Source organism: Mastigoproctus giganteus, chromosome 11 (assembly GCF_048544385.1).
Source record: "Mastigoproctus giganteus isolate SK-2022 chromosome 11, ASM4854438v1, whole genome shotgun sequence".
NCBI classification, from domain to species: domain Eukaryota; kingdom Metazoa; phylum Arthropoda; class Arachnida; order Uropygi; family Thelyphonidae; genus Mastigoproctus; species Mastigoproctus giganteus.
In genome coordinates this window covers 72,062,842-72,086,607 of record NC_143585.1, presented here as the reverse complement: position 1 = coordinate 72,086,607, position 23,766 = coordinate 72,062,842, and the positions used below count along the sequence as shown (strand labels likewise).

Below are 23,766 nucleotides of genomic sequence, written 5' to 3'. Positions count from 1 at the left end.
TTTATTCCATGAAAACAGTGAACTCTGCAAATTACCTAGATATTCTCAAATTGTATGTGCACTTCAGATGGAAGATATGCAGCCACATGTGTACTATCAGAAATGTGACACCACCACACTGGAACTTTCATGTGTGTGCAATTTCCTCAATAAAAAATTTCTTAACTGATGGATTTGCTGGGATGATCCCATCCCATGGCCTTCTTATTTCCCCTCCGATACCACACCTATGGATTTATTTGAATGGGACTACATAAAGGACAAGTTGTATGCAAAAATAGTTAATAATATCACAGAGTTAAAAGAGTGGATTGAACAGGCAATGACTTCAATTTCTCAAAAGATGCTACAAAACACTTAGAATGAAATCAGCTACCACATTGACATTCTGTGTGCTACAAAATGTGCCCACATGGAGGTTTACTGAAGTGCAGTTGTGTGATAAGAAATTGGGATAAAAAATCTTTGAGTTGCTTTATTAAGTGTAGGAAACTATTTTCAATATCTATTACAATAAAATTAATCGAGCTTCATAACCAGGTGAATAATATATAGGTATCTTATATAACAGGAATTTTTCCAGCAAGGGTAAGGAGATGATCATCCTACATTATAAGGCAATGGTTAGGCCAAATCTTCAGTACTGCATACAGATCTGGAAGCCTCATTTTAGGAAGGATGTTGATCTATTGGAACGGATGCAGAGAACGGCAGAGATTAGTGAGGGGAACAAAAGGGTACTTTTACTAAGAAACACTTCAGTTCTGCAAACATATTTGCCTATTATTAATATATCATTAGTACCAATGTGCACAACTGGAACACCCTTTGTGCCCTTGAAAGATAACTATTCTACATCATCATTAACTCTTACCCCCTGTTCCTATTCCATCTATATTGTCTTGACGATAAATAAGCTCATACACCAACCATTAATTGATATAGCTCTTTACTGTGACTAGAATTTACAAATTAAAATAAATTAAAATAACATATTTACAATAAAATTTTATGTATAACTACTATGATACACTATACAAGGATTAGAACTGTAATAAAATCATTGTGATAAAATTAAAATTACCTAAAATTAACTGGATTAAAAGCGATAAAACCTGTAGCTTTCGGAAGCATCAGCTTCCTACCTCAACAGTAATAAATCTTCTGGCAACACTTCCTTATACGTAACAGGCTCATGGTATTTCACCACGAGGTTCCATCGGCGCATGGTCAGAACTGGAAGCAGAAATAGCTCGGGAGCATGCAAAGCAAAACCGTTCATCTGTACTTAGGACAATAGTTTCAAATAGGGGATGCAAACACATACCCTATCCCTGTTCATGGTATCGTTGTCGGATGAACAGATTTGCAGGCTCTCGAGCCATTTACGGTCCCGGAATCCATGCGCTCGATCCACAATAACCGCATCCTCTGGGGAGATTTGATGCTGCCTCTCCCAATAATGCTCAGCCATAGCAGGCTTGTTATAATCACTGGTTTTTATAGCATTTAAATGCTGCTCTCCCCAGACGATCTTTTAATCGCCGTTTTGTTTCGCCCACATAACATTCCCCACAATCCGGGCATTTTATCCTATAAACAACTCCACTACTAAGGTCCTTTGCGATTGAATCTTTTACCTGGGACATAACTGTGTGCAACCTCCGCCCGGGAATCTGCACACAGCGTGTTTTGAAATCTCATAAAATTCTGGTTAACCACTCAGTAAGGAATGTATACGATAGCCACAGGAACAAACTGTTCCCTACGGTTGGACACTATTCACTATTCTTTTGCTGTATCTGTCCATGATCCTCTGGGGGTAACTGCATTTTCTAAGGTCTGCTGTGACCCGTTTGATTTCACATTCTTTATCCTCAGAAGTAGTACAATGTGATGTTGCTCTATCTACTAGAGCTTTTACCACACTATTCTTATGTTGTCCATCTTGTGCTGAACTGTAGTGGATGTATTGACCTCTACACATAGGTTTTTTTAAAACCAAAGTTTTTAGCCTATGGCCTATCCTAGAGATCAATACATCCAAAAATGCAAGGGTGCCACCTGTCTCCACCTTTGAGGTAAACAGTATAAACTGGGAGAAGCTATTAAGCCAGTGAAGTGCATCCTCCTCTCTCTCCCCTTTTGGACCACGGTGAAAGTATCATCAACATACCTCTTCCATTTCTTCGTGGGAAACTGGAACTCATCAGAAACTGTACTTTCTAACTCTTCCATGGCTAGATTGGCCACGATGGCACTAATGGGAGAACCCATGGCTGTACCGTGAACCTGTTTGTACATGACTCCTTTAAATACCATAGTGGTGCCGGCCAGACACAGTTCTACACCTGAATAAATGTCCTCTATACCTAAGGGTGATCTGTTAACCAAAGAGACATCGTCACTCAATGCCATTCTCACACAAACTCCATGCTTGATAGGAATGCATGTAAATAATGACACAACGTCAAAAGAAATCATAGTCTCGTTTTCATCTATGATCAAATCCTTCACAAATCCCACAAACTCTTTAATGACGTAGTCAGACTGACCCACTACAGACGAAATCAATTTTTCCAAATACCCTGACAAGGCATATGTGGGGCTGCCTATAAATGAGACAATACGTCTAAGAGGGACTTCCGTCTTGTGAGTTTTTGAAAATCCATAGAACCTGGGGAGTTGGCATCCAGTAGCGTGCAAAGACCAATATGTCTCCTTGGAAATCCTGTCTGCTTTTAACCAAATCTGCACCAGTTTATTAACACGTCGCTCCAGGGCAACTAACAGGTTTCTTTGAATAACTTTATAAGTATTATTATTCTGTAAAAGCTCCGATGCTTTTTTCTCATAAGCTTCTTTGTTTAGGACTACCATAGATCTCCTTTTGTCCGCGGGCAACACTACAATTCCATCATCTCTTCTTAACTTTTCTAACGCTCTCCTTTGATTAAAGTTAAGATTCGGCAGTGCTTTCCTCACTTGGCTCAAAATAGCGGCTGACTTCACAGAGATCTCATTGGCTAAGGTTTCTGGTAACTTACAAATTGCCCGTTCAATACCCATTTCTATCTCCGCAATGGGTGGTTTGGAAGGTACAAGCGTGAACTTAGGGCCTAGATTTAAAACTCCCTGCTCTTTAGTAAGTTGCCTACTACTCAAATTGTGTACAAAGTGAGTATTTCTATCATTACGCTGTAATGTAGAAATAATGCGTCTTCTCCTACTAACCTATTGAATTTCATAACCTGCCTCTGCCTATATAAATTCACTACTCTAATGACTTTATCCGAAACCAGTCTGCTAATGAGAGCCAAGTGCCCAGAAGTTACATTATTACAAATAATACCTAGGTACAATTCAATGTGTCTCCTAGTATCTCTTAACTCTTCATGCAACTTGCGGATCCAAACCTTCATTATCTTCTTTTGGTAACATGACGTAGCCCACTTTAAACTGTCATCCTGGAATGGTGTTTTAATTCTAAAACCATGTGGTACGAATCCATAGGTTTTACAACGATGCGCAAACCTTAGGTGCTGCTTCTGTCTGGCCTCTTTCACACAATACTTTTGAAATTATTGGAAGTGTTGCACTACAAATTGGCCATAACAACTATAAATATCCTGAAAAAGGCCTCTGAAGTTGGGTAAATTCATGTCTTGATGATAAATAAGCTCATACACCAACCATTAATTGAAATAGCTCTTTACTGAGTAGATAGAGCAATATCACATTGTACTACTTCTGAGAATAAAGAATGTGAAATCAAACGGGTCACAGCATACCTTAGAAAATGTGGGTACTCCCAGAGGATTGTGGACAGATACAGCAAAAGAATAGTGTCCAACCGTAGGGAATCGTTTGTTCCTGTGGCTACCGCATACATTCCTTACTATCCGGGCCTTTCTGAGCGGTTAACCAGAATTTTACGGGGTTTCAAAACACGCTGTGTGCAGCTTCCCGGGCGGAGGTTGCACACAGTTATGTCCCAGGTAAAAGATTCAATCGCAAAGGACCTTAGTAGTGGAGTTGTTTATAGGATAAAATTCCCTGATTGTGGGGAATGTTATGTGGGCAAAACAAAACGGCGGTTAAAAGATCGTCTGGGGGAGCATTTAAATGCTATAAAAACCACTGATTATAACAAGTCTGTTGTGGCCGAGCATTATTGGCAGAGGCAGCATCAAATCTCCCCAGAGGAAGCGGTTATTGTGGATTGAGCGCATGGATTCTGGGAACGTAAATGGCTCGAGAGCCTGTGAATCTGTTCATCTGACAACAATACCATGAATAGGGACAGGAGTATGCGGTTGCATCCCCTGTTTGAAACTATCGTCCTAAGTACGGATGAACGGTTTTGCTTTGCATGCTCCTGAGCTATTTCCGCTTACAGTTCTGATCATGCGACGATGGAACCACGTGGTGAAATACCGTGAGCCTGTTATATATATAAGGAAGTGTTGCCAGGAGATTTATTACTATTGAGGAAGGAAACTGATGCTTCCGAAAGCTTTTTTTTAGGTAATTTTAATTTTATCACAATGATTTTATTACAGTTCTAATCCTTGTATAGTGTATCATAGTAGTTATACATAAATTTTATTGTAAATATGTTATTTTAATTTGTAAATTCTAGTCAGAGTAAAGAGCTATTTCAATTAATGGTTGGTGTATGAGCTTATTTATCATTAAGACATGAATTTACCCAACCTCAGAGGCCTTTTTCAGGATATCCATCTATATTTCTAGTGGGACCAGCACCTACCACCTTTGGCAGTTCCATTGTATTGGTCTGATTCATGGTGTATGTTGTAGCATTAAAAATTATAAATATTTATATGCACCTAACCTATTTTTTGAGTAATATCTCAAATGTCATTTATTTATTTATTTAAGAATTTTTTTTATTTTAATTTTTAAATTGAAGTTTTTTTTTTAATAACTATCTGGGGAGTAAATCATCAAGGATATGTTGGAGATGATTGTTCATCATATAGTACTAGAGACAAGTAAACATATTGACTGTGTTGGTAACTGTACAGACACTTTTGAATTTGGCAACCTATAGATTGGGGTCACCATATTCAAGGGAGTCTGGAGTTACCAAAGGGGAACCCAAGTCTGACCTGATTTTTAAAGGTTGTTGGATTTGTTTATAGTTTAACCTTCATGCACAAGTACATGGTGGGTGACCACCCAGGTGTGAACCAACGTAAGCAGGGGTCGAGGTGTGGCGCCCACACCACATGGAGGAACGCCGCCCCTCTATGTTACCAGGCAGTACTAGGTGGTAGATGACTCTCATCAACTGGTGAAATACCACCACTTTGCTTATTGGAGGCTTGAAGTGGTGGAACCCATGTTTAGTCTCTAGAGCTAAGTTCCAGCCAACCCTTCCCTATCTCTTCCATCATGCAGTATGATTGATGATTTTTGAGGTTATGATGAATGTCGTGGCGAGATCCAATATTCCTTACATTTCGAGGGTACAGCTCTAAAACGGTGTTCGCAGGCCGGCCGCTAGTTAGTACACCGGACTGAACCTATTGGTAACTCTCTAGGAGGCTTCCGGATCAGCTAGTGTATAATCTTGCTACCTCTACTCTGCCAGATAGTGACTGGAGGGAGTCCGAGTAGTGTGTATGCGGGGAGCATTGTCGAGGCCACGTTATGTCAAGGATCTGGGTATATTCTTACCACATGTACGCCATATCCAAAAATTTCATTACTTCATACAGCATGTCCCACCCACTTTTTCTTACTATTGAATACACCATGAATTGTCAAAATAATAGAGCAAGCTTATCTGCGAAAAGATCTAAACCTCCCAAGGACTTCCTAATTCATTTCACAAATATACGTGGTCTCAATTCTAATCTCAACAATGTCCATTTCCACTTGCAGTCTGCCAAACCCCATGTACTTTTTCTGACTGAATCTCAGTTATCAGTTGATTCAACTACTGCTCATCTCAGATGTCCAAATTATTTGCTGTATGATTCCTTTCGCCTCAAAGGTGGTACTTGTGCATATGTCCGTTCTGATATTCCCTGTCAGAGACTTGGCAATTCGGAATCTCCTCTCTTTGATCTTCTCTGGCTTAAAATCTCTCTACCTCATTGTGTAAAATTCATCTGTTGTCTCTACCGTTCTCCCAACTCCACTAATCACTTGGAGCTCTTTGACTTCCTCTCTTTGCAACTTGACTTTCACCAGTCCAACTTTCCTAACAGTGAGGTAATTTTCCTTGGTGATTTTAACGTTCACAACTCCAGCTGGCTTCCGTTTTCTAGTCACACCGACCCAGCAGGTCGAGATGCTGAGGCTTTTGCAATTACTAATGACCTAGCACAGATTGTTCATTTACCTACAAGAATACCGGACAATCCTAATCATACAGCCAATACGCTTGATCTTTTTCTCACAAACAACCCTTCTAAGTAAAAGGTTGAAGTGAGAGGTCCTTTAGGCACTTCAGATCACAACTTGGTGATTGTCTCTTCTCCAATGGAACCTTTATCTCATGCCTATTCCCAACCTCGTATTGTTTGGCATTACAAGAATGCAAAATGGGATGACCTGCGAGACTTCTTTTCTTCTTTTCCTTGGTCTGATTACTGTTTCAAAACTTCTGATGTCAACGTTTGCTCAGATCGTGTCAGTGAAATTATTCTTGCAGGAATGGAATCCTTTATCCCACACTCCACTTTAAAATCTCGTCTTTATTTAAACCTTGGTTTCCCAATAAATGTGCTAAGGCTGTCCAAGAGAAGAACGTTGCATATCGTAATTGGCTTGTTTCTAATTATTCAGTTTCATTTTCTGCCTACACCAAAGCTCGCAACAATTGTAAAGCAGTTATTAATCAGTCCAAACTAGAGTTTGAACAGGCTAAGAGTAGAAAACTTGCTTCTTGCCCTAATGGTAGCCGAGCATTCTGGTCTCTTGCCAAAGCTATTGGCCGCAACTTTTGCCCATCTCTGCTCCCACCTCTGTCCAAACCAGATGGTTCTGTTGTCACTTCAGCCAAGGATAAAGCTGACCTGCTAGCATCCCATTTTTCTTCGAGCTCATGTATTAATGATCTCGGTAAAACACTTCTCACCATTCCTAACACGCTCCATTCAATGCCTCCTGTGGTCTTCCGTCAAAAGGATATCAGAAGGATTTTGATGAATCTTGATGCTAAGAAAGCTCCAGGTCCTGATGGTATTTCTTCACTTGTTCTCAAAACCTGTGCTCCTGAACTTACTCCTATTCATTGCCGCCTTTTTTCACTTTCTTATTCGAAAGGTGTTTTTCCTTCTGCTTGGAAATTTGCTCATATCCAGCCAGTTCCTAAAAAGGGTGACAAATCCCTCCCATCCAATTATCGTCCCATTTCAATTACTTCTACTCTTTCTAAAGTAATGGAGAAATCAATTAACCGCCAACTCTTAAACTACCTAGAAACCTTCCGTCTGATCAACAATCGCCAGTATGGATTCCGTCAGTGTCGATCCACTGGTGATATTCTGGCTTATGTTACCCATTTATGGACTAATTCAATGGAAAGGTTCGGTGAAACACAAGTAGTTGCAGGCACCTCCGTAGCCAGGTGGGAAGGAGCAGCAGTGCGTAGCACACGCTTCTTGATTAGACCGGGGTTCAAGCCCGTCACCACCAAATACGGAGGATGCGGAAAGGTCAGGTTATGACCACCGCATATTCCGGAGCAATATGGCCTTAGTTGCTAATGCTCCTAAAAACCAAATAACAAACAAACAAACAAGTAGTTGCTCTTGACATCTCAAAGGCTTTTGATCGTGTCTGGCATAAAGGTCTTCTAAACAAGCTTCCATCTTATGGTTTGCCAACTGTTTATAGTAATTGGTTATCCAGTTTTCTCTCTGATCGCTCACTGAGGGTGATGGTAGATGGCTCTCTGTCTTCTAACTTCTCCACTAATGCCGGTGTTCCCCAAGGTTCAGTTCTTTCCCCCACTCTTTTCCTCTTGTATATCAATGACCTTCTTCCATTGACTGGAAATCCTATCCATAGTTTTGCCGATGATAGCACATTGCATTCAACTTTCCATTTTGAGAAACCTTGTCCAGCTCAATCAGCTTCAAGTTCTCGAAAATCTGCTGCCAATTCCTTAAATGCCGATCTTCAGGTAATTCTCCAGTGGGGCAAAGACAACTTAGTTGATTTCAACCCTTCTAAAACTCAATCTTGTCTTATATCTTGCAAAAAGGATTCTTCTGCTCCTATGCTTATCTTTAGTGACACTCCGATTTCTAGGCAAAATGATATATCTCTTTTGGGGATTACCCTGACTTCTAATCTCTCTTGGCACAAGCACATTACAAATATTGCTTCCTCTGCATCTAAAAAACTTGGTTTTCTCTTTCGCTCTCGGCGTTACTTTTCTCCCAAACAGCTGCTCACTCTGTATAAATCGCAAATCCGCCCTGCCATGGAATATTGTTCCCACATCTGGGGTGGTGCCCCCAAAACCTCTCTCAGGCTTCTTGATTCCATTCAGAAGAGGGCAGTTAGGTTAATTAATGATTTATCTCTAACAGAGTCCCTCCACTCGCTTTCTCATAGATGCACTGTTTCTGCTGCATGCCTCTTCTACAGATACTTCCATGGGCACTGTTCTTCTGAATTGGCTTCTATAATTCCCACTCTCTCTTTCAAAACAGTCCGAACACGTGCCGCCACCAGCCAACATCCATTTACTGTCCAACTTCAAACCCACAGAACCAACTTTTCATCTTCCTCATTTATTCATTCAACTGCCGTTTTCTGGAACAACCTTCCTTCATACGTATTTCCTGAAAATTACAATCTACAGAAGTTCAAGTCCAATGTCAACAAATATCTTCTTTCGTCTTCTCAACCTCCAACCCAAGCACGGTACTAAGTACTATAGGTTATAATACCTCTCGTGTTTGGGGTTCTCATAAAAAAAAAAAAAAAAAATAGTACAAAACAATAAAGTTATTTACAGTGTATATTAAACATATCTTGTGAAACTTGAATTCGTTACTGTGATCCAGAGACCAAATAGTCCATGGAATGGCATCATGAAGCATCTCCTTATCACAAGAAATTTTGAAGAATGCCATCAGCTACTGGGTGAGTCTATCATTTTTTGGCACAAACGAGGGATAATGTTCATTGGTTACCTTCAGGAGGATAAAACATTGAGTGAATTTTATTCTTCCCTGACAACAAAATTTCATGATCAATTAAAAGTCACAGTTATAGAAAACTCTCCAGAGGGATCCTCTTCCTGCATAAAGAGATGATCCCCCTGTAGAGTTTTAGCCTCCCAGCCATAAGGCCTGAGTAATCATGGTGGCATTCATCTATTTAGGTTATGAATTATTATCTTATCCACCCTATGCTATAGATATGGCCCCTTGGATTATTGTTACTTATTCTTATTTATTCTCAGTGGGCGCCACCACCCAGATAGCACCGTTTCAAGGCTTATTGGCCTATCCTCAGTGGGTGGGCAGGTACCCTGGTGTTGCAATCATGCCAACCCAGTTGTGAAGTTATTTCCACAATATGAGAGATGCCAAAAGGTGTGCGAGATAAATAAAATATAAATGCTCAAGGCATAATATATTATGAGTTTAAAATACACCATAAAATATCAGTGTAAAGGCGTCGATTTAATTGTTTCTCATATTGTGACTACCTTCACAACTAGTTACCATGTATTGCACTACTTTGGATAAGTAATACTTTACTAATAGAGAGGACTATTGTTACTTATTCTCAGTGGGCACCACCAGCCAGACGGCACCGTTTCAAGGCTTATTGGCCCATCCTCGGTGGGTGGGTGGGCAGGTACCCTGGTTACACAAGATTTAAAAGGGAAATTTTTCTTTTTCTTATTTATTCTCGGTGGGCACCACCATTACTGGAGAATGAAAAAAAATCATGGGGGTAATTGTAAAGTCAGACATGAAGTTCTCTGTGCAGATGGGCTGATAGAACAGCTCATGGGGTTTTTCATTATGTGTTCACTATGGTGTATTTACACCTATATTTTATAGTGTACAGGTAGGTCCCATTTTATGATGATCTATTTTACGACTTTTCACATTAACGACGGTTTCAAAATATTACCTGAAAAAATTGAAAATAACAAAAAGAAAAACGTAACTCAGTAACACATCGCAGCAACCTCTGTTTCTTTTGTTTTTTGTGGGTGGAATGATAGCGATGCCAAGAGTTGTTTACCTTCAATGCGCCATGTTGATTTCGTGAATTTTTCCTCAATTATTTACAGTTTACACAGTGTTATTTCTCATTAATAATAATTTTTGTGTAAACATCAGCTCTAAGCGTAGGGCAGTGTCTGTGCCAGGGTGGGGCAAAAAAGAGTGTAAAACAATTAAGGAGAAAATGGATGTGATTCATCGCATGGAGTCGGGTGTGTGTAAGGTGTTGAGTTTAGCGCCTTCTACTGTATCAACGATTATGAACAGTGTTGATAAAATAAAGCGTGCATGCACAAACAGGATAACAAGTGTGTCGCCCTCCAGAACAACTTATTCGTGCAGTGAGACAATGGAAAAAATGGAGAAATTATTGGTGTTATGAGTTGACGATGTAAACCAAAATAATGTTCCTGTTACACAGGCGGTAATTCTGGACAAGGCGAAGTCATTATTTGACGAAATATGTGAGGAGTCTGGTAGCACTGAAACATTTACAGCCAGCAAAGGGTGGTTTCATCAGTTTAAAAACCGTTCTAAAATTCACAACATGGAAGTGTCTAGTGAGGCTGCTAGTGCTGACATTGCAGTGGCGGAAGAGTATCCTTCCGAATTTAAATGCTTAATAGATGAAGGCAACTACCACCCTGATTTAGTTTTTAATGTGGATGAAACGGGACTTTATTGGAAAAAATTGCCCAAGTAAGACATACATCGCCTGTGAGGAGAGGTCTTCTCCTGGTTTCGAGGTTGCAAAAGATCGGTTGACATTGCTTCTGGGTGGCAATTCATCGGGAAAATTTAAACTCATACCAATGTTGGTGTACCATTCAGAGACACCTCGTGTAATGAAGGGCATGGCGAAGACACGAGTTCCTGTGTTTGGCACCCTAACAAAAAGGCATGGGTGACTCAGACAATTTTTAGCGAATGGTACACCTCGTACTTTTGTCCAGAGGTTGCTCAGTTTTGTGCAGCAAATGGCTTGCCTCCCAAAGTCACGTTGGTGCTGGACAATGTCCCCAGGACATCCAGCCTACCACCAAAAAATCCACAATCACCATTTGGAAATTGAGGTTGTGTATTTGCCTCCCAACACAACTTCACTTTTGCAACTGATGGACCAGGGTGTAACTGTGACCTTTAAGGTGTATTATTTGCATATGACTTTTAAAGAGATTGTTTAGGCTGTGCTGCAGTCTGATATAACTGTGAGAGACTACTGGAAATTATATAACATTCTGAATGCCATCACAAACATTGATTCTGCCTGGGAGGAAATGTCACAGTCCTGCATGAATGGCATCTGGCATAAATTGTGGCCCGAAGCAGTGATTGATTTTATAAGGATTGACCCAGTTTCAGAAGTGGCTAAAGATGTTTCTAGCATGGCTAAGGATGTTGGCATTGACAACATTGATCTAGATGATGTTGACCAGTTGCTGGAGAGTCATGGTGAGCCACTTTCAAGGGAGGAATTGGAGAAACTGACTGTGTAACTTCAACATGAGGCTGACACACCAGATGGAGTGGAAGAGTTGGAGCCAATCAGAACATTAAAAACAAAACATATTCAGAGTGCTCTTGCCAAAATTCGTAGTGCATTTGATGAACTTTGTGATAATGATCCTGATTGGGAACGTAGCCATGACATCCAAAGAGGTGTCAACATGATGTTGAAGCCCTACTATAACATCTTGGAAGAAAGAAGTAGGAAGTCATGCCAGATGTCAATACAACAGTTCTTGACAAAGAAGGGAAAGGAACCCTCAACCAGGAACCTCCCATTAATGTTGCCCCATTATGCCATTGTCACATAAAATATCAGTGAAGTAAATACGTACTCAAGCGATGACTCCACAGGACCAAAGTAAATTAAAATTTTATTTTATTTTATTGTTTTATGTATAAGTATAAATAAAACATGCATTAAATGTTTAAAATATTTAATTATTTATAAAGAACAGAAATATTAGTATATACTTGGGAAAACTTTGAGAATTTTGGAACCTATCTCATTCAATTACATTATAAATTGGTCTTGTTTTACGACTTTTCATTTTACGACCCTGTTTTGCTGGAACGTAACCTTGTTGTAAAATGGGTCCTACCTGTTTTAAACTCATAATATATTATGCCTTGAGCATTTATATTTTATTTTAAGTATTATCTTGCACACCTTTCAGCATCTCTCATATTGTGGAAATAACTTCACAGCTAGGTTGGCATGATTGCAACACCAGGGTACCTGCCCACTGACCGAGAATAAGTAACAATAGTCTTCTCTATTACTGAACCATTACTTATTCAAGGTAGTGCAATATATGGTAATTTGTGTGAAGGTAGTCACAATACAAGATACAATTAAATCGATACCTTTACACTACTTACATAGTTTTTCATTGAGTTCACTATGGTGTATTTACACCGATATTTTATAATATAAGGGGTCCAGAAAAGCAGTGTATCAACTGTGAACCCCCCCCCCCCCTTTAGAGCTGAATGTGTTGAATAGACGTTTATTAATTTCCAGATTGCATCATTCTTTTGATTGAAGGCCAGGAACTTATCAAGTACACTTTGTAAATACCAATTCTTTCTATCTATAAAAATCACATCCAAAATTTGTTGCAGCAATAATTGCTTTGTAAATATCAAAATTACAAATTAATAAATGCAGTCAGTCTTTGATAATTTAAATCTATGCTTGTGTCATCCTAGAAAGAAATGTCTCCAGCATTAATTTTTTTTTTTTTTTTTTTTTGGTTTTCATGTGTTTTCATTCCACTTTGGTACCTTGAACTTCATGTCAAAATACCTTTCAAATACGTCATCCTCTCCAGCAGACAGTTTCCAATATTAAGATTCTGTCCTCTGTTGCAGTGTCCACTACCTGTCACTTGTTTAAATTAATCAGGCCAGAAAAAACCAATAAGTTATTAACCTCTTCAGAATGTGCGACATGTAGATTGGCCCACAAACAGACATAATACGTGGTAATATGAATTGGCACACCATGACCTAGGTAACTGATGTACCAGAAATCGTTGAACTGCCAAAAACCAACCAACCAATAATAATTTCATTATAATTGCTGCTTATATATGAATTACTGCTTTCCTGTTTCAGACTCATTTTGTTAGTCAAGTATACTTTAATGGTTTAACTACACTTCTATACTTCAATTATGCTTTTAAAATTGTGTCATGATAGTGTTTTTATATTTTAGATAAGAAAGTAGTAGGAGATAAAGCTTCAAGAACCAATTTAGAAAGAAAGAAACATGATAAACAGTTAGAAACTCTCAAGTTACAGGTAAGTGACCTTTTTATTGCTGTAGAATTTGTTTCCTATTTTTCAGCCCCTTACTGTAATTTTTTTTAATGTAAACTCTGGAAAAATTAAAAGACCGTCTGAACAGATTTGAATGAATATGGATGCAAAGTGCTAATCAACTGGTTTAGTATTGACATTGTTATTATTAATATACAGTGTGTTTTTCAATAATGGTATTTGCTAGACCTTCTTCACGAAGATTTGGAGATATTGTTCACTTAAATGAATACTATCCATCAAAATTTTAGGGAAACAGATCTAATTGTGTATAGTTTTACAGGTTATCTCAAGGTAAACAGTCGAAAATATACTTCTAGAAAAGCCAATCCATCAGGCCCAGTTAATCTGAAGTAGCATATTAAAATATTTTTGAGGCATTCAAGATGACTACTTCTCAAAAGAGTTTAATATTCTGTGTAGAGTATTTATGCAGATTGAGATTTCATTGGATTCATTCCACCTTGTTTATTCCTGAGCTAAAATCAATATTAATTAGAACTGAATAGACATGCTGGGAAAGTTTTGTGTCCAGTATAAAAAAAATAATAATAAATAAAAAAATCCTTTTTTTTTTTTTTTTTTTTTTTTTTTTTGGATTAGTGATTGCCATTTTTAATTATTTAATTAATTATATACCAAAATACAAAGAAAATAATTGTGTTAAGACACTGTTACTATACATGTGACTTAAGCTTGCTACAGACTACAACTCTGAGGAAACATTAGTTCTGTTCCTTTTGCTTTAATTGGTATTAAAATAGTTCAAGGAAACAAAGTTGATTTTGCATCTACCATGAAATATAATAATAAAATAAAATATCTACCAAGGTTTATGCTTTATTTCTGTCTTCTGCATGTTTATAGTAATAGTAGTTCTTTAGTTATGTCTGCCTGTCCTTTTCTAATAGTTGAAACAATTTTCTTATTTGCAGTTTTCCTTCTTTAATTTAAATCTATGCTTGTGTCATCCTAGAAAGAAATGTCTCCAGCATTAATTTTTTTTTTTTTTTTTTTTTTGGCTGATGCTGCTCAGTGTGATTCAATCCCTTCCCTCTACTGTTAATATAAACATAGAAGTCTTTGCTGCTTTTATTTGCATCCTTTGCCAGAGATTTCTCAAAATCTGCCTTATCTTGCCTTAACCTCCTTTGTGACCTATTTACAGACTAATTTATATCTACCATAGGCTTCTGAATCACCTGATAATTTATATGCATTCCATGCACTTTTCTTCTCTGCCACTTGTCTCATCAGTTCATCTGCCATCCATTTAGGTCTAAGCCTTGAATAGTTTCTCTTAGTTGGTATAAAAGCTTAGTAGTTTCTACAGTTACTTCCCTGAATATTTCCCATTTAGAATTTGCTGTTGGTAACATCATCATTTTTTCCAGCCTCATAGAATTTAAAAACTGCCTGAGACCACTGTATTCACCATTATGTAATCAAAAGCCTTTCTCTTTACAGTTGACAGTAGTTATGTCTTTAATTAAATTCTACATTAGTACACTGTGATCGCTGCCACCCAGTGGGTCTTTTACCTGCAGATTCTTTAATAAATGAAGAATCACTGCCGATAACCAGGTCAAGAGTTTACTACCTCTTCTTTCCTCTGTAACATGCTGCTGCTGTAGAAGACAGTAATCCAAGAAATCTACAAACATCTTGCTTGCGTGTAAGTGACCAATCCACAAATTCCAGTCACCATCTGTTAAATTAAAATCCCCAATTATGAGATATTCTGATATGCCGGGGCCCCTATTTCTCTGTATAGCTGTTCACTATACTCATCACAGTCATTAGGCCTGTAACACTCTTCTACTCTCAGTTTTGTTTTCGCAGTGCTTATATCACACCAAACTGGCTCAACATTACACTCATCACCCATGTCAACTGGATTCATTGCCATAGATTTAATATACATGCTTCTTAACTAAGAATCATAACTTCTCAGGTTACGAGAAATCTTTGGCAAAGGATGCAAAGAGTTCTTTACTTATGTAAACTTTAGAAGGAAGGGGATGAATCAGATTGGTCCACTGGATATCGAAGGTTCAACTGTTGATGATCCTGCTCAGGTGGCTAACAAACTAAATGAGTATTTTGCATCTACATTCACACATGAGGAGTTATTCAGGGAGGGGAATGCCAGAGGTATATTAAACTCTGGCAGTAAGCTAGATAATCTTGTAATAACTGAGAGTAAAGTGGAGGAGAAATTGTTGAAGATAAACATAAGAATGGCACCTGGGGTGGATGGAATCTATCCAGTTATATTAAAGGAGGTGGCAAAGGAAGTAAGCAAACCCTTAGCCATAATTATGAGAGCTTCCCTGGACTCAGGGGAGGTACCCATGGACTGGAGATGTGCAAATGAGACCCCAATCCACAAAGGAGGATCAAAGGGAGAAATAGGTAATTATAAACCTGTAAGTGTAACTTCTGTTCCGGGTAAAATAATGGAGTCACTGATTAAAGATGCATTGCAGGATCATCTAGACAAGATTGCAGAAATAATTCAGACACAGTATGGGTTTGTTAAGGTAAAATCTTGTCTGACAAATTTGATTGGATATTATGATGTGGTTACAAAGGAACTGGATGCAAAAAATAATTTTGATATCATATACTTGGATTTCGGGAAAGCTTTTGATACTGTTGTACATGGAAGACTACTGTACAAATTAGAGCAGAATGGTATTAAGGGTAAATTGCAAGAGTAGCTCATGGTGTCTTGTCAATGATATACAGGAATTTTTTTATCAGGTATAAGGAGATGATCGTCCCCTTGTATAAGGCAATGTTCAGACCACACCTTGAGTACTGTATACAGGTCTGGAGGCCTCATTTTAGGAAAGATGTAGAGCTTCTGGTACAAGTAAATAGAAGGGCAATGAGATTAGTGGATGAAACAAAGGGTTTGTCTTACAAAGAAAGGCTTAAGTTCTGAAAATTGCATGCAGTGTCTGGAGACTAGGACCTGCAAGATGATATGATTGAGGTGTATAATGGTTTGAGCAAGCTGAATGCTTATGAGATTCTTCCTCTTGCTTAGATTACTTACCTGAGGGGTCATAAATTCAAATTGAAGAAAGACGGTTATAGAATATATGTGCAGAAATTTACCTTTAGCCAGCAGGTGGTTGATTGCTGGAACAAGATTGGTGAGGGGGGAATGAAGGGATCTTCTTACCAAGAGAGGCTTAAGTTCTGCAAATTGCAGTGGCTGGAGACTAGGCACCTGCGCAGTGATCTGATTGTGGTGTATAAGGCCTTGAATGGGTTGAGCACGCTGAATTCTGATGGGATCCTTCCACTTGTTCAGATTACGAACCTAAGAGGGCATAAATTCAAATTGAGGAAAGACAGATGTAGAATAGATGTGCGGAAATTTTCCTTTAGCCAGCGGGTGGTTAAATGCTGGAACAAACTTCCATCTGTCGTTGTGAAAGTTTGTAGGTTAAATAAATTTAAGGAGGAACTGGACAGGCACTTGGAGGGAATGGTGTGATTTTTTTTTTTTTTTTTTTTTTTTGGGCTGATGTGCATAAGCTCATACACTTGCTTTCTTGCATCAAATGCCACTACTACTACAAGCTTCCATCTGTCATTGTAGAAGTTGACAGTTTAAATAAATTCAAAGCCGAACAAGACAAATATTTGTATTGAATGGATGGATAAAATGGGAAGAGTTTTTTTTTTTTTTTTTATTTTTGGCTGTTTCTATATAAGCTTGCTTTCTTGCATCATATCCCTCTACTAATGCTAATGTAATAAGTGGGGTTCCCCGAAGGATCACTGTTGTTTTTGATTTTCATAAATGACATCAATGAAGAGGCAGACAGCTTAATGTTTAAATTTGCAGATGTAAAGATTGGTAGAGTAGTTAATGATCACTGCCAAGCAGAGCTTCTTCAGAGTGACCTGGATAAACTTCTGAGATTGTCAGTATAGTGACAGCTATGCTTTAATCCAGCAAAGTACAAGGTCTTACACTTGGGGAATAGTAACCCTAAAATAACTTATAAACTTGGTGGAGTTAATCTACAATCAGTAGTGGAAGAAGGGGACTTAGGAGTTATAATACGGTCAGACATGAAGTTCTCTGAGCATTGTAGACAGGTTGCAAGGTAGGCCCATGGTGTCCTATCAATGATTTATCGAATATGTGCTAGTAGAGATAAGGATATCATCATAGCCATAATACACCGATGAGCCAAAACATTATGACCACCTACCTAATATGATGTTGGTCCTCCTCGTGAAGCTAGTACCCAGTGAGGCATAGACGCTACAAGATTTCTGAATGTGCCTTGTGGTATCTGGTACCAACACATAACCAGCACGATCCTTTAACTCCTGTAAGGTCCGTGGTTGAGACTCTGCAGATCGGAGTGCTTTTCCAACATAAACCACAGATACTCGATAGGATTGATCCTTGGGGAATTTGGAAGCCTTTGTATCATCTGCAAATTTTTACACTAAGCCTGATATACCTTCATCAGTATCATTGATAAATACACAAAACAACAGTGGACCCAACATCGAACCCTGTGGGACTCCACTAATAACATTAGCCCACAAAGAGCAGCACCCATTGATCTACCCTCTGTCTTCTCCCATTCAACTATCCTTTTATCCATTGTAGCAACTTACCCTTAATACCATTCTGCTCCAATTTGTACAGTAGTCTTCCATGCGCAACAGTGTCGAAAGCTTTCCTGAAATCCAAGTATATGATATCAAAATTATTTTTTGCATCCAGTACCTTTGTAACCACATCATAATAACCAATCAAATTTGTCAGACAAGATTTTCCCTTAACAAACCCATGCTGTGTCTGAATTATTGCTGCAGTCTTGTCTAAATGATCCTGCAGTGCATCTTTAACCAGTGACTCCATTATTTTACCTGGAACAGAAGTTAAACTAATGTATGGCTTTTTTTTTTTAATGGCCTCTGTAGCCGAGTGGTCAGGAGCGGCAGTGCAGTAACACACGCTCTTTGAGTAGACCGGGGTTCAAGCCCCTGACTGCTAAATACGATTGATCTGCCAACCCGCACTGGACCAGCGTGGCAGATTATGGTCCATTTCCCTCAGCATGAATTGTTGAGGAGGCTTCCATCCTGAAGTGGGTTGATAATGGCTGCAGTTTACCTTTTTTTATTCAGTTTTGCATTTTTGTAAGAGAACTTACAAAATTGCAAAACTGAAGTAATTATTTCATGTACAAATTATTTATTTAAGTTCAGATTATTTGTGGTCCATGAAAAATCATTGATGGTCCAAATGCAAATTGCAGTCCACTTGATTACCCCTGTTTTATGTTATGTAAACTTGTACATCCCTAGTAGAAATGCACAACAAACAAAGCCTGCTGTTGAGATTTTTTAAATATTATAAGTTATTTTGAGCTCAATGCATATTGACCTAGCTCCTTTTATTAATAATTTAAATAGTGTCTATATATATATATATATATAATATATTTTGAATTACAGTTTTTAATGATTTCTGTTATTTTTTAAATTGCTAGTTTTAATTTTCTTGTACAACTTAAGTTTTGCTTAAAACTTAAAAGGCATACAAGAAATGTATTGTTATGAACTGTGTGTGCTAATCTGATTTACTCCAGTTGTTTAAGATGCATATTGACTGCAAATTGATTGCTATAAATGTCTGTAATTAGGGATTTTTCTCCTTTGACTTTCTCTTAATTATCAGTTTCTCACCTTTAACTAAATTCATCACTAAACAGAGAACAGTATTTGTTTAGGATTTTAATATAAATATATTGATTTTATTTTCTAATATTTTTTTGAAAATGAAAACTTTTCATTTTCAAATCATTTTCATGCATTGATTCACAATGCATTATTACATGTTTTCTACTTAATTTATCTATATCAAATGTGGCATGCAATTTGTGCTGCTATAAAAGAGTCCTGAAACTGCATAAACAAATTAAATTAATACACTTGAACATCTTCCCAGATCTTTTTCTGCAACAGTCATCTCACTGAGAACTACCTAAAAAAATAAACTAAAGTATTAATGATGTTTTTAATAGGATATTTAAAAAAATTTCTATTTAGCTTTACTTACTTCAATAGGTAACTTCACTTCAAGCTCAGTTAGAGGAACAAACTCAGCTCTCCAGAGATCATGTGCAGGCGCTGACTGAAGATTGTCGTGTGACCAGACAAGAGGCAGAAGCACAACGAAAAAGAGATGGAGAGAGAATTAAAATGCTTTCAGATAAGTTAGTTGAAAAAATAGATGCTAGAGATCTAACAACAAAAATAATTATTCTAATGATATATATTATCTAATTATTAAATATATAAAAATTCATATTAATTACACTGACAAACAAAAAAAATTTTTTTATATTCCTCTAAAGCAAATGTTGCAGATTCTAAAGGAAATTGATCTGATTTCAAAAATACCAAAATTGTTTTTGACATGTTTCCATTAAAGATATTCTGAAATTTTATTAACTTAATGAACAACCAATTTCGAATATTGTACAGTAATATGTATGCTATCTTAAAATTATTCTTATTCATTTTAAAATACAGTAGAACCTGGATAAGAAATTCCCGCATGAGACGTTTTCCACTATACTAGGTTTGGTTTCTTAAGTCCCAATTTCACCTCTATATAATATATTATTTTCCCGGGTAAAAAGTTTGTGGTAAAGGGTGACCAGATAAATGCACGCACAAAAAAAGCCCACACGAAAATTTCGCACAGAAAAAACCCCACTGTCATAAATGCTCACACAAAAAATACTCACACAGAAAATTTCTCACATAGAAAAATGCTCACAAGGAAGAATGCTCATATTATTTTTAGTTTACAGAAAGCAAATTATTTCATATTTCAAAATGTTGAATTTATATATTTTATTTCTACTTCTATACGATGTATTTTAATATAACTTTTGATATAAAACTTGATTTTAATATAAAGTAGAATATTTGGATGTAAATGTTTGTAAGGGGAATTACAGGAACTAAAATGTTCTGGTTTTATTGCAACTAAAGCCTTTTATTTTATTTATAAAAATAAATTATTTTTTCTCTGTCTTACAAAGTGAACAGTCAACACTTTTTGGTTTTTTATCAACAAAAACTAATTCAGACATATTTCAGTGATTTATTTATTTGTCAAAGATTTAAATAGAATTTTCATTACTGTAAGTTAGCCAATCTCTGCAAGTATTTCAGTTTGTCTTCTGCCTGCTCGTATTCCTGCACAAAAGTGGCAACGAAGTCATGCAGTGCATTATGTCTTCTCTTTTTCACCTCTAGATGAACCTGCCTGTGCATTAGCCAGTGTCAATCTGTGGCAAGCCAGGTCCTTCTTCGTCCATCAAACAAAAACCAAATGTTTGGATGACTGGAGTGGAATAGGGAATTAAGTGCATTGTGAAATTCCTCAAAGCAGTTTGTAATTTTAGGCGACCGTTCAAGAGCTGCATCGTGATGATTCCATATTCTTATTGGAAACTGTGAATCTCTACCTGCTGCACCCTCAATGTATGTGGAAAAGAAGTACATGAGCACCTCATTATAGCTATCTTTGTCTGGAAATGTGGCGGCAAGCTTATCAAAGACACTCCTCACATCATGGACTGGGCTAATGCAGCAAGCGACTTCAGCATGAGTTTTATATTTATATCAGTTTCAAATTCAGTCTTCATGCCAACGTTGCTGAGTTTCCTGATGAGACTGACACAGATGGAAATAGCACCCTTTGACCTCGCAATCCTCACTGCATTTATTCAAACCTTCTCAAAATCCTAAAACCTTTTGAGGCATCAAGATTTGGAACCAACAGTTTCATGATTTCAGATATTCTATTATAAGTATCCAAGTTCTTTTTCTGTAACAAAATGTAAATACATGGTAGATATGAGTTACCCACTTTGGCATGCCACGTATACAGTTGGTAAAACATGTTTGGAACTTTATCAAAGGTGCCATCTCCATAAATTATATCTTTGTTCAATTCAGCCAAGAGTTCTTTATCACCTAAAACCAGAATTCTGCCTGGATCATCCACACCAGAATCATGAAGTATCGGTTGACTGTACTTCTCAGGAATATCAAAATTTATGATTATTAGATTAAGCAAATGACCATCTATTCTGTGATTGAGAAGGTTTCTCGCAAGGGATGATTGTTTGGGCATATGAGCCAGTATATCATTACTCAACTCTAACAACACATTCCCCATCACATTGCGAGGAGTAGAACCAACTACTCTCATGTATTGCCTCATTGTGCTTCTGACAACGTTGGCTTCTGCTTTTTGAGGACAGGACTCATGACAATGTTCGGTTGGTTGTTGTACTACGTTGCTATCGTAGTACAACAACAAACGTAGTTGGTTGTTGTACTACGTTTTGTCTTCATTACTGAATGACAATTGAGATCCCCAGTTTCCAATAAGAATATGGAATCACCATGATGCAGCTCTTGAACAGTCGGCTAAAACTACAAACTGCTGTGAGGGATTTCACAATGCACTTAATTCCCTATTCCACTGCAGTCACCCAGTGTGTGGTTTTTGTTTGATGGACTGAAGAGGGACCTGGCTTGCCACAGATTGACACTGGCTAATGCACAGGCAGGTTCATCTAGAGGTGAAAAAGAGAAGATATGATGCACTGCATGACTTCATTGCCACTTTTGTGCAGGAATACGTGGCAAGCCAAATCCCTCTTCAGTCCATCAAACAAAAACCACACACTGGGATGACTGCAGTGGAATAGGGAATTAAGTGCATTGTGAAATCCCTCACAGCAGTTTGTAGTTTTAGCCGACTGTTCAAGAGCTGCATCATGGTGATTCCATATTCTTATTGAATTACTTGCAGAGATTGGCTAACTTACAGTAACGAAAATTCTATTCAAATCCTTGACAAATAAATAAATCACTGAAATATGTCTGAATTAGTTGTTTGTTGATAAAAAAAAGCATTGACTGTTCACTTTGTAAGACAGAAAAAATAATTTATTTTTATAAATAAAATAAAAGGCTTTAGTTGCAATAAAACCAGAACATTTTATTTCCTGTAAATTCTTACAAACATTTACATCCAAATATTATACTTTATATTAAAATCAAAAGTTTTATATCAAAAGTTATATTAAAATACCTTGTATAGAAGTAGAAATAAAATATATAAATTCGACATTTTGTTGCATTTTGAAATATGAAGTAATTTGTTTTTGTAAACTAAAAATAATCTGAGCAATTTTCCGTGTTGGTATTTTTCATGTGAGCATTTATGACAATGGGAGTTTTCCTGTGTGAAATTTTCGTGTGGCCTTTTGTCAGGAAACCATGATAAACAATACACAGTGTATTATTATAATGATGTTTTCACACTTAATACGCTTTTTAAATATAGAAATTCTTTATTTCTATATTTATTTCTTCACGCGTCGACCACATGAAGCACAGTGAAACGTTTGCCCTTAAGTTCTCACAGTTCTGAATTACTTAGTGGATTGTTGCTGTTTGTCTTATTGTAATTGTGACCAAAGGTATGTTGAAAGCTGAACTTATAATACTGTACTTTATTTATTTCTGTAGATTACCATTAGTATTTTTGGTAATTCTTTGAAGAATAACTGTATTTTTGTCTATCTACCGTATTAATTCTAATTATTTGTCCCTCCTTGGCAGTTTTATTTTAACACTACAAACATTAATTATTAATTATACTGTGTTATAATTTTGAATTTGGAAGGATAAACACTGAAGGAATAAAAAGAAAGGCTTTGACATTAAAAGAAAAACTTGATGTCATAAAAACGGTGGAACCAAATCCCTCTTGCACGAGTTGAGGTGGAAAAAAAACTTAATATGGCAGTTTCTACAGTAAGTGGAATTATGTCACGAAAAGAAGTGTTGAACTCAAATGCCCTTAATGTTTCATGTAAAGTTAAAAGGAGACAAACTGGAAAATATGGAGATGTGGAGGAGGCATTAGTGGTGTGGTTTAAGCAGGTATCTACTGCAAATGATCCGGTTAATGGCAATTGGTTGAGAGAGAAGGGCATCGAAATTGCTGATAGGCTTAGAGTGGATTTCATTCCTTCCAATGGGTGGGTTGACAGATTTAAGAAGAAATATGGTTTAGTTAATGAAATAATTTGCAGAGAATCTTCTAGTGTGAATATGTTAC

General features: G+C 37.3%; 1 protein-coding gene across 1 annotated transcript in view; it reads left to right on the top strand.

Moving 5' to 3' along the window:
* Positions 1 to 11,524: 11,524 nt before the first annotated feature.
* The window catches only part of LOC150078115 (coiled-coil domain-containing protein 77-like), a 57,940-nt gene continuing 45,698 nt past the window's right edge, over positions 11,525 to 23,766 (top strand). Inside the window, exons 1-4 of the mRNA XM_090384467.1 lie at positions 11,525 to 11,724; positions 11,830 to 11,939; positions 13,459 to 13,544; positions 19,677 to 19,825. Of these exons, the coding sequence (XP_090240593.1) occupies positions 11,525 to 11,724; positions 11,830 to 11,939; positions 13,459 to 13,544; positions 19,677 to 19,825 (545 nt within the window). The remainder of the gene's footprint in view (positions 11,725 to 11,829; positions 11,940 to 13,458; positions 13,545 to 19,676; positions 19,826 to 23,766) is intronic.